At 41.3% G+C, this 12,644-nt stretch overlaps 1 protein-coding gene across 1 annotated transcript in view; it reads right to left on the minus strand.

The window, feature by feature from the left end:
* Window positions 1-12,118, minus strand: part of kcnd1 (potassium voltage-gated channel, Shal-related subfamily, member 1) — a 68,655-nt gene extending 56,537 nt beyond the window's left edge. The window contains exon 1 of the mRNA XM_053625644.1: window positions 11,004-12,118. Within this exon, the coding sequence (XP_053481619.1) occupies window positions 11,004-12,118 (1,115 nt within the window). The remainder of the gene's footprint in view (window positions 1-11,003) is intronic.
* Between the last annotated feature and the right edge of the window lie 526 nt (window positions 12,119-12,644).

Consider the following 12,644-nt stretch of genomic DNA (forward strand, 5'->3'; position numbering starts at 1 on the left):
TCCACCAACTGGCAGGAAACCAGGGAATCTAGAGGAGAAATATGGGCGGAGAACATGCGTAGCTGCACACAGACAGTAAATCGAGCTCAGGAGCAAACCAGGAAACCTGGAGCTGTGAAGCAGCAATGCTAATGCCACCCCATTTAATTCAGTTTAACCTAATATAAGGTTATACAGTGTTTAAACACAAGTATGCATGAGATGACTAGTTCCAGCTGGTCTAGTGATTAAACAAGTTGGCCATCATCTTAATACAATCTGGTGGCTCTCAAACCAAAGTCCTCAAAGACCAGCCTTATAGCTAGTGCAACACACCTGATCCAAAGTGAGCCAGGCCTGGGTTAGGAAAGTCTGATGAACATGCAAGCTTAACAAGAACGTTAATTTGGTAAAATGGTAAATGGCGCACTTCTATCCAAAGCGCTTTACACTGTGTCTCATTCACCCATACCAATGGTAGCAGAGCTGCCATGCAAGGCGCTAAATTGCCATCAGGAGCAACTTGGGGTTCAGTGTCTTGCCCAAGGACATGTGGAGTCATGTGGGCCGGGAATCGAACTGCCAACCCTATGATTAGTGGACAACCCGCTCTACCACCTGAGCCACAGCCGCCCTTTATTATTTGATTATTGATTATTATTGTGTAATAATTTGACTATTAATTAAACAATTTAAAGTTTGAACCAGTTTGAACATTAAGGTATTATTGCTAAATTGTAAGAATAAATGTATAGAAGATAAAGCTAAGACGTGCTCTATATGAACATATAGAATAGCATTAATAAACATTTGCCCAGTGGTACAAGTAAGATTAGCCCAAAAGTGCCTGTGGCTGTAAAATGACTGTAATTCATTGCCAGGTATTTACTCTTGGAAAATCTAAATTTGCATAGTCTTGGATTTGTGTATAATGAGTAACTTCTGACTTCTACCTGACAAAATCTAGACAAAGCTTTAATGAACAAAACATGCCTTTATTATTCTTTCTGCATATAATTTTGCATAGTAAACCGTAATAGAAGTTGGTTTCTTATATTTATAAATCCATTGGAAACAGCTGATAAACAGATAGCGATCATATGGTTAAGGCTCTGGGTCACGGATCAGAAGGTCAGGGGTTCAATCCCCAACACCACCATACTGGCAGTGTTGGGCCTTTGAGCAAGACCCTTAACCCTCAATTTATCGGTTATATCCTGTCTCAAGTGTGAGGGGTTTTTTTTTTCATTAAAAGCATGTACCAAATGAACAAATGAGCTAAATAAGTTTCAAGGCTAGGGAAGAAAGTGCCTCAGCAGAATTTGATAAGTTTCTGCATCACCAGACGGTATTTGGCCAAGGCCATGCCTTGTATTGCTATGGATCAGATCTTCCTATTAGTTTTAAATCATTCCTTACATAGCACTGTTAAAACTCTCATCTCCTCATAGCTAGAGAGGTATCTCCTTTTATTCACTGGACTCGGGGGCGATCATCTACACTGCAAGGTCCTCTGGGTCTTGGATTATTCAAGGACGGCTCATATCCCAGAAGACACTTATATAAGCTAACGGCAGATGGTGAAAGAAGGGAGACTGGGGCTCTGGGGAGAAAAAGAGATGCCGATGGGTCTAAAGAGTGCACGTCCTTTAGTATAGGAGAGTATTATTCCCTAATAATTTTTCTTTCAGTGGACAACATCACATCAGGTACCGTCAAGGAGTCCTGGGGGAAGGTTCTTTGAATTACAAAGGGAAAGGAGGATCATATTAAACGGGTTGCTTTTTTTTTTTTTTTTGGCTTATCTTTTGAACTGCATAAGAAAAGTTAGGAATACACAGGAAAATGAGTCACTGTCAAACAAATGAAAGAAATGAATTTTCCTCTGCTATACATATATTCCGTTAAAGCAGTCTTCCCCTGTGTTGCATTAAAGGCGAAATCCATCTTTTCATGTCAATATGCGATCTTGTACAAAAGATTTCTTTTCTAATGAAATTCTGAGTTGACTTTTTTTGGTTTAAACTTCTTTCACTGACATTTTCACTTGGTTAAAAGTTTCCCACAAAGCCGTTCAACTACGTGCTAATAGTGGCGCGTTGGGATCTAGGTCTCGCTTCATCTCTACTTAAAAAGAGTGATGCAGCAGCGCTTTAGTCCTTTAGTCTGCCAGCTCTCTCACCTCCCCATCTGTACTCTCTGCTCAACAAGAATAGCTTCAAATTTCATGCTAATACTGCCATCAGTGCCACTGAGTTGGTCATCATGCAGATCACTAACTAGCCAGTGCATCATTGAGCTGCACTGCATTCTGGGACTTTTAGTCCAGCAGTTGCTCCAACATCTCCGCTACCCGACTGGATTACTCATTAACATGACGTTGAACATCGTTGTAATATGGTGAGTGAGAAATGAAGCTACTGCTCTTTTTGTTTTAAGGTGCTAACAGGTGACCTGACTGTTAGGGTTAGGGTTAGGGGTTAGGGTTAGGGTTATGGGTTAGGGTTAGGGGGTTAGGGTTAGGGGTTAGGGTTAGGGTTCAAACCTTACCGTAATGTTTGAAACTGTACAAAAGTTTATCCCTTATTAAATGCAACTGTAACTTAGCGAGCAATGCTAGGGGTTAGGGTTAGGGGGTTAGGGTTAGGGGGTTAGGGTTAGGGGTTAGAGTTAGGGTTCAAACCTTACCGTAATGTTTGAAACTGTACAAAAGTTTATCCCTTATTAAATGCAACTGTAACTTAGCGAGCAATGCTAGGGGTTAGGGTTAGGGGTTAGGGTTAGGGTTAGGGGTTAGAGTTAGGGTTCAAACCTTACCGTAATGTTTGAAACTGTACAAAAGTTTATCCCTTATTAAATGCAACTGTAACTTAGCGAGCAATGCTAGGGGTTAGGGTTAGGGGTTAGGGTTAGGGGGTTAGGGGGTTAGGGTTAGGGGTTAGAGTTAGGGTTCAAACCTTACCGTAATGTTTGAAACTGTACAAAAGTTTATCCCTTATTAAATGCAACTGTAACTTAGCGAGCAATGCTAGGGGTTAGGGTTAGGGTTAGGGGGTTAGGGGGTTAGGGTTAGGGGTTAGAGTTAGGGTTCAAACCTTACCGTAATGTTTGAAACTGTACAAAAGTTTATCCCTTATTAAATGCAACTGTAACTTAGCGAGCAATGCTAGGGGTTAGGGTTAGGGGTTAGGGTTAGGGGGTTAGGGTTAGGGTTAGGGGGTTAGGGTTAGGGGGTTAGGGTTAGGGTTAGGGGTTAGAGTTAGGGTTCAAACCTTACCGTAATGTTTGAAACTGTACAAAAGTTTATCCCTTATTAAATGCAACTGTAACTTAGCGAGCAATGCTAGGGGTTAGGGTTAGGGGTTAGGGTTAGGGGGTTAGGGGGTTAGAGTTAGGGGTTAGGGTTAGGGTCCAAACCTTACCGTAATGTTTGAAACTGTACAAAAGTTTATCCCTTATTAAATGCAACTGTAACTTAGCGAGCAATGCTAGGGGTTAGGGTTAGCGGTTAGGGTTAGGGGGTTAGGGTTAGGGGGTTAGGGTTAGGGGGTTAGGGTTAGGGGTTAGAGTTAGGGTTCAAACCTTACCGTAATGTTTGAAACTGTACAAAAGTTTATCCCTTATTAAATGCAACTGTAACTTAGCGAGCAATGCTAGGGGTTAGGGTTAGGGGTTAGGGTTAGGGGGTTAGGGGGTTAGAGTTAGGGGTTAGAGTTAGGGTTCAAACCTTACCGTAATGTTTGAAACTGTACAAAAGTTTATCCCTTATTAAATGCAACTGTAACTTAGCGAGCAATGCTAGGGGTTAGGGTTAGCGGTTAGGGTTAGGGGGTTAGGGTTAGGGTTTAGAGTTAGGGTTCAAACCTTACCGTAATGTTTGAAACTGTACAAAAGTTTATCCCTTATTAAATGCAACTGTAACTTAGCGAGCAATGCTAGGGGTTAGGGTTAGGGGTTAGGGTTAGGGGGTTAGGGGGTTAGGGTTAGGGGTTAGAGTTAGGGTTCAAACCTTACCGTAATGTTTGAAACTGTACAAAAGTTTATCCCTTATTAAATGCAACTGTAACTTAGCGAGCAATGCTAGGGGTTAGGGTTAGGGGTTAGGGTTAGGGGGTTAGGGGGTTAGAGTTAGGGTTCAAACCTTACCGTAATGTTTGAAACTGTACAAAAGTTTATCCCTTATTAAATGCAACTGTAACTTAGCGAGCAAAGCTAGGGGTTAGGGTTAGGGGTTAGGGTTAGGGGGTTAGGGGGTTAGGGTTAGGGGTTAGAGTTAGGGTTCAAACCTTACCGTAATGTTTGAAACTGTACAAAAGTTTATCCCTTATTAAATGCAACTGTAACTTAGCGAGCAAAGCTAGGGGTTAGGGTTAGGGGTTAGGGTTAGGGGGTTAGGGGGTTAGGGTTAGGGGTTAGAGTTAGGGTTCAAACCTTACCGTAATGTTTGAAACTGTACAAAAGTTTATCCCTTATTAAATGCAACTGTAACTTAGCGAGCAAAGCTAGGGGTTAGGGTTAGGGGTTAGGGTTAGGGGGTTAGGGGGTTAGGGTTAGGGGTTAGAGTTAGGGTTCAAACCTTACCGTAATGTTTGAAACTGTACAAAAGTTTATCCCTTATTAAATGCAACTGTAACTTAGCGAGCAATGCTAGGGGTTAGGGTTAGCGGTTAGGGTTAGGGGGTTAGGGTTAGGGGGTTAGGGGGTTAGGGTTAGGGGTTAGAGTTAGGGTTCAAACCTTACCGTAATGTTTGAAACTGTACAAAAGTTTATCCCTTATTAAATGCAACTGTAACTTAGCGAGCAAAGCTAGGGGTTAGGGTTAGGGGTTAGGGTTAGGGGGTTAGGGGGTTAGGGTTAGGGGTTAGAGTTAGGGTTCAAACCTTACCGTAATGTTTGAAACTGTACAAAAGTTTATCCCTTATTAAACGCAACTGTAACTTAGCGAGCAATGCTAGGTGTATCACAACTATTACAATACAAACATATTTAACATGACTTATGGTGGAGTTTTCCCTTTTAATTATACATTTCTATCGCAACAATCTCAGAACCTGGGCAAATAGAAATAACGTTTTATGACATGGTAAAAAAAAAAACTGCGTACATATGACATGATCCACGAGTGATAATAACGTGTGAATCTAATCGCAGATAGAATCCTGCACTCCTTCAGAGGAATCTCCGAAGACGTCTTTCACCTCCGCTTTAATCAGCACACGTTACTCCTAGTCTTTTTCTGCACACCAAGGCTAAAATGGAGCGTTTACACAGGCTTTCAGTGGGACACACAAGCCTCATCAGCAGTTTCTGCTTGAGACATGAATGCATCTGGGGATCTTTGTGTTATCTCGGCAGGAACACGTGTACGCACGTACGCATGCACATGCATACAAATGTACTCATTCACACCGACAAGGTGTTCGTTAGCATGCGCAACGAAGCGTGCGACCTGTTGGAGCTGCTTTTTTTTTTTTTTTTTTTTTTGCATTAAATTGTGCATCGACGATTATGACAGTGATTTCAGATTGCAGATCGTTGATTATAGCGTGAACGATGCACTCAAAATGACAGTAGTGTTTCTAAACCAGCGTTTGGAGCGTTGCTAGTAGTTGAAAGTCTTTGCCGTGTCTCTGAGGTTTTACCTAAAGAGCCAAGAGTTAAGATCCCACACTGCCTTTTCATTTTTCTTTTTGGCAACTGTAGAGGACAAACTGCCACAGGCAAGCTCATAATGTGTTCCTTACAAGGCTGCGTGTAACTGAAACACAGCACATTGTTGTAACCTTGAGGAAAACTTTTCAAGGCTGTTTCATGGAAAAATGCCATCATAGCTCTCAAGCTGTCCAATCCGCCATGGCCGTAACACTGCACGGTTCAGTGGTTTCCCAGTTATAACACATCTGATTAGGCTTGTGTGCTAATTATCAATGCGTTCATGAGCTGAAACAGGTGTGTTAGAGCATTACAGAATGACTGGAGTTTCACATGAAATCAATCGGGTACTGATTACTTCAATTACATTCAGACCGTTACTAGCACGTAGACGTGTGACGTGAAATCGATATCTCGTGACAATAAAATCACTCGAGAAATAGCAGAGGAAGAGCAGTCGCTCATGTTGTATAGTAGATTGTTTCCATGCAAAGAAGATAGCAGAACCTTCTCCGCTGGTGTCCTACCATCTCAGTGAAAGCACTGGCCTATGGTACCACCGTGGATCAAACCCTGGTGTCTGGAGACAGCTTGCTAAAAAAATGTATTTGGGTAAAACAATTTTCTATCCATTTGAGATGTAACCGAATATGAAAACAGTCAGAATGAACAGATACTGGACTAAACTAATGCAAATACAGAGAAGGCACGCTAGGTTTTTCTTTTACGGAATCTTGGCAGAAACGTTCAGAGTTCTAGGCAAGCCTAGAGGTGTGCATCGTGACTGGAATCCTGCAGTCCAGCCTTGCTTAATCGAGAGGCTTTTACTTTCATACAGGTGCAAATGAGCGCTCAGATATAAAGCTCGCAGGACAAAGAATGGCCACGTTCATGTTAATGTGGTGACGTAATGTGTGATGTATTCACAGCATCCTTTCATAGTTCCTTCATATTCTGGGAGACAGAACCATCTAAATTAGAAATATCGCAAGGAGGTATAAGCAAAAATGATAACTGTGGGAGCAGGATTTTAAGAAAACAAAAACAGCTCCATGAACTAATTATGAACTGGAGTGGTGTGGCTCAAGGTTGAGGAACTGTCAGAGCCAGAATTGACACACCATGCTGACAGTGCTGCGATTTCGGCAACTTTTTTCCCCAGCATTTTTAAAAAATGTTTCTAGAGGCAAAGTGGTAAGACGATTTCTGGTTTAGGCCACGCCCACTTAGGGTTAAATCCAAATCCATATATTTGAAACACTACACAGATACAGACGCATATAATATCATTGTGTTACACCCTTACTATCCATAGCTCAATATCTTCCTGTCTCTGAGATTAACCATAATGGCATCTGGGCAGAAAGTGTTCAGAAAGAGTTTAACTACAGAAAGAGCATGAGATATAATATAACATAATATAATATAATATAATGTAATATAGAACTGCTCAATGGTAGACTGGTAGTGTGTGTGTGTGTGTGTGTGTGTGTGTGTGTGTGTGTGTGTGTGAATAAAATCTGTATGAAAGGCAGTCAAGCAAAATGATATATGAAGAAAAAGTAGAATATTTAATACCCATGTCTTGACAACTACACGATCAGCTGAAACATGAGAAATGGCATGATTCATTTACAGTCTGGTACAAAGTATGGTCAGATTAAAGCTCCTGTTAAGAAATGGATTGTGGTCATTAACACTAATGTGAATTTGAGCTGACAATTTGACCAACCGAATGTATCAGGACGTCACAGTGCAATTTATAATCCACCATTATCATACAGTGTGAAATTAGAATCGGGTCGCTAAAGCTTTTTTTTTTTTTTTTTTTCAATAAAATATCAATAAATAAACAATAAAGTATTGTTTAAATGGACTCCAATGTATCCTCTCATCTAGTCTATCAACTGTGTAATAATACATTGAGTTCCATTTTATGAGTCATTAGATGGCTACATCTAATAAACTGCAATGAATTCAGGATTAACTCTGCGACTTAAAACCAAAAACATAACCATAAACTAATCGTAGGGTTGGCGGTTCGATTCCCGGCCCACGTGACTCCACGTGCCGAAGTGTCCTTGGGCAAGACACTGATCCCCAAGTTGCTCCCGATGGCAAGTTAGCGCCTTGCATGGCAGCTCTGCTACCATTGGTGTGTGAGTGTGTGTGTGTGTGTGTGTGTGTGAATGGGTGTATGAGAACCAGTGTAAAGCGCTCTGTAGAACCACTAAGGTTAAAAAGCACTATATAAGTGCTGACAATTTACCATTTCATCGTAGCATTATTTATTATTAATATTTTTTTTTATTCAATTATTTGAAATGATGAATTTTGAGATTGAGAGTCATGAATAGGCCTGGTCATATTACTCAAAAGAATGTCCTATCTTTACAAATTCGTCTTAATTTAGCAGTCTGGAGTCCACCTACATGATATTTTCACAGTGTTTAGAGTGCTCACTTCACAGCTTTCTATTAAAGATGATTATTTCAACACCGTACACAAAGCAGAAAGCTCAGGGTTTAAAAAATGGTTCTGGGTTTGGAAGTTGCTACAGAAGTGTGGAAAAACCATACAATTATATTTCACGTAATGCATGTCCTTCAGTATTTAGTGCGTAATGCAATCAACGATGACTTTCAGGGTGAAATACTGTTGCTGCATCACATAGTTAGATAGTGGCGCTGGACTTATTACAGCTCGTCGAGTAGATATTGTGCAAGAAAAAATTCAAGATCAGAGTCACAAATAAGAGCCACACCAATACTACTGTTAAAGAAGCACTTACTTCATAATTCTGAAAAATCACAGCTTTCAGATGTATCGGTGTAGCAAAGGGTCAAAAACCATAAATGCAACAGCTAAACCACCAGTAACTAGTAAACCGCCGGTACTATTTGCCCAAAATATATCAAATAAATCAGATAATCATATGTAAAGAAAGATATATGCTTCTTGTAGCAGCTGTTACACATGCATACACTGTATATATAAACTGTATGTGATAAACACATACACATTGAACGTAAGCCTTGTCCCAGTGGCTGTGATAGCCTTCCTCCTTCCTTCCATCCATCCATCCATCATTGTGAGCGATTATGCTGTATCAGTGAAAAAAGACCTACGGCCCACACACATCTTCTCTCTCCTGCGTGCTGTACCTAATCACCAGCAATAACGTGACAGGCTGCCGTAATTTACTCCTTATGGATGTTAAACAGACTGCTGTCATGTTTACTCTCATCTAGCTGAGCAACATGCACCACTCTGACGTGCAGTAAAGAATTTGATTTGGGTGAGAAATGCTCGGGCTATCTGTCTTACAGGAACCGCTTTTCAGAAACTCGGATTCGTAGCCAAACCATCCTGAATAGGAAGCAGAGGTGCCAGCGTTGCTAGCAAGAATATCCTGCTAGGCAGAGCGAAAATACAACGGAATTTTACCACAAAAAGGCTAGCATATGTCACGTGTGATCAAAGCAGCGAGGGAAACGTTTGGGATGAACGCTACTTAATAACAAACAGCTACTCCATTGTTGTTGTTGTTTTTTAACCATATGCAAGAGGCCAGAATCTGTACCCACTTGGCTTCTACACTAGACAAATATACACAAATTTACCAGTCAAATGAAAGTAGTCACTATCAGAAAAATGTGCATCTTTCACAGACCATGTCCTTTCCCTTTTAGTGGATCGCCTTTTCTGTTTTGGCGAATTATATTTGCGTTTGGGCTGACTGCTGTTTTAGCTGAAAAGGTAGAAAAATCTTTTCAGGTGCCTTCCGTGTTGTATTAGCGAGGGGACATCATGAAAAATCTTAAATGCTAAGAGGAAAACGTAAATGTTGGAACCTCTGAGTAAAATCAGGAAATGAGGAAATCTTACTGCTGTACAGACGTGTATGAGGAAATGTTACTACTGTACAGATGTGTATGAGGAAATCTTACTGCTCTACAGACGTGTATGAGGAAATGTTACTACTGTACAGATGTGTAGGAGGAAATGTTACTACTGTACAGGTACATATGAGGAAATGTTACTACTGTACAGATGTGTATGAGGAAATGTTACTACTGTACAGGTACACATGAGGAAATGTTACTACTGTACAAGTACATATGAGGAAATGTTACTACTGTACAGATGTGTATAAGGAAATGTTACTACTGTACAAGTACATATGAGGAAATGTTACTACTGTACAGATGTGTATAAGGAAATGTTACTACTGTACAAGTACATATGAGGAAATGTTACTACTGTACAGATGTGTATGAGGAAATGTTACTACTGTACAAGTACATATGAGGAAATGTTACTATTGTACAGATGTGTATGAGGAAATGTTACTACTGTACAGACGTGTATGAAGAAATGTTACTACTGTACAGATGTATGAGGAAATGTTACTACTGTACAGATGTGTATGAGGAAATTTTGCTGAAAACTACTTTATGCAAGCGCATTGTTTAAAACACTAAAGAAACCCGTTCAACTGAAAGCAATAGCCAAAAATGCTATAATTAAATTCATACTCATTTATATGGACGTATACGGATTGAAAACACATTAGTCAACGTAGGTGTATTTCATTAACATTTAAACAAACATCAGTTTATTATCAGTTTATCAATATACATTAATTATAGCTTATCAATGCTAAGTTTAACACTTGTTCATGTTAATTAATGCAGTAAATACTGCTGGTTCCTGCTATTTTTGCACAGCTTATTGTAATAAAAGGTATTCAAATAAACGTTTCATATATTGCGACATGGGAGAGCCAGCTTCCAGAATAACTCGTGTGATAGTACGTGTGATCTTAAACCTTGTGTGTCAAATGTGTGAATATATATATATATATGTGTGTGTTTTTCAGTCTTTTTGTCAGCTGCACAGACCATTTCAGTACCTGATACACAAGTCGTCGTGAAACTTTCCACAGAACTTGTATGTAAGGACACTGTCAGCAGCGTGCATGAGAAATGAAGCTGTAAGTGGATTTAGTCGCAGGGGAATTTCCTAAAGAGTCCTTAATGGATCTCATCTGCCTTTTCGCAAGAACCTGAATTGCTGCTACACAGTCAGCACGCTTCACCTCTAGGAAATGTGTATCACTCGTTGTGTATTCGTAAAAAAAGAAGAAAAAAAAAGGAAAAAAATGGTGCCACTATCAAGGAAGGATGATGAAATTCGGGCCTGCAGGGCCAAAGCACGGTTTATTAATTAATGGCTATGATACACATGGATTCGACTTAGTTCTGATTTGAATTTTAAGCAGAGAAAACTGTGTAGTGTTGTATTTAAGATCTATGTAAATTTGATCCACAGTTACATTTGATGTAAAGCCAGAAAACAGATTGACTCACCCCAGCGTTGTCATAGTGACAATGGTGTACCAGAAGGAGGCTGGAATGCTGGTGAAGTTGGTTTCCTTGGTGCCTTTCTCAGCATAGAACATGACTGTGGCGAAGATGATGATGGCCATGGTGAGGGAGAAGAGGAGGAAGCCGAGCTCGGAGGCACAACTCTTTAACGTGTAGCCGAGGATGCGCAGGCCCTGTGAGTGGCGTGAGAACTTGAAGATGCGGAAGACCCGGAAGACACGTAGTGTGACAAAAGCACCGCTCACGTCCTCGTTCTCGGGCATGACCAAGCCAATGTAGTAGGGCATGATGGCCACGACGTCGATGACACTCATCACCGAGCGCATGAACTTGCAGCGGCTAGGGGCGGCGAACAACCTCATCAGGTACTCAAATGTGAAAATGAGCACGCATGCCGTATCCATGCAGAAGAAGGCCACTGAGTACTTCTCACCACACGGCAAGTCCTTCAGGGTGCCTTTGGGTGCCCGGCACGGCACGGTCTCCACTACGTTAGCGATAACCGAGACGGCAATGAAGAAACCCGTCACGTAATAGAACACCAGAGCCATCGTGCTGGTGTGTGGATTCTCAAACGCACGCCATAAGCGTTCACGATGCGTGCTGTTCGGAGGTAAGGGTTGGTCTGTCGCCATCTCTGCCTCGGTGTCCTCAGCCAGCCTCTCCTGGTTTTCCTTCTTGCGGTCACGGTACTCTTCCATACAGCAGTCCCCAATGATGTCCGGCACAATGCCGTAGAAAGCGAGCTCCTCGTCGAAAGCCTGGATGCACTCCTGCCGTGGATAGTGCAGCTTGCCTGTGCGATAGAAGTTCAGGATGTGCCGGAACATCTCCGGGTCCCTGTCAAAGAAATATTCCTGAGTGTCTTCATTAAAGAAGAATTCCTTTTCAGAGCTTCCCAGCAAGGTGTCAGGATAACGGTCCAAAGTGTTTTTCCAAGTCTGGAAGCGAAGCCCGCTCACGTTAACTATCAGGATCTCATCACTGCGGCTCTTCTTATCGACAGGAGGTTTGGGCATGGTCTTTTTGGCCAGAGGAAGCCAGCCAACCGCAGCTGCCCGGGCAAAGGGTAACCATGTTGCGACTCCGGCAGCCATTTTTGGTTTTTTTTGTTACTACAGTTTTTTATTTTACCAGAGTAGAGATTATGTAGAGAGTAGAGAGAACAGTGTAGGTCCCTGAGGTGATCTCTCCGAACTTCGTTTTTGGTTTTTTTTTTGTTGTTTGTTTGTTTGTTGTTTTTTCAGCCAGAACTCATGGTTCAATTTTTTACTTTAGCTTTTTTTTTTTCAGCCTGTCTGTCCATGCAACTCACAGGGGAATGTTCCTGCAAGGTGAGCGGGTTCAGGCAAATTTCATCATCATCATCATCATTAGGAAAAAATACCTCGCAACAGTCCCACTGGACTACTGAGGACACATCTGATGCCATTTGACATCACATGGCAAACTTATTTCTGTAAACCAAGAAAAGAAAAAGGCCCCTTAAACGGACCCTGTGTATATTCAAATTCTCTCCTCAGAGCCTTTTTTCCTGCAGGGTCCTCTTCATAAAATCATTTTACGGTAAGCCTGCTGGCTCTCGCTCACATACACTGACTAGAGACCATTTCAAACTCTTAT

This window comes from Ictalurus furcatus, chromosome 5, assembly GCF_023375685.1.
Source record: "Ictalurus furcatus strain D&B chromosome 5, Billie_1.0, whole genome shotgun sequence".
In the NCBI taxonomy this organism is placed as follows: Eukaryota; Metazoa; Chordata; class Actinopteri; order Siluriformes; family Ictaluridae; genus Ictalurus; species Ictalurus furcatus.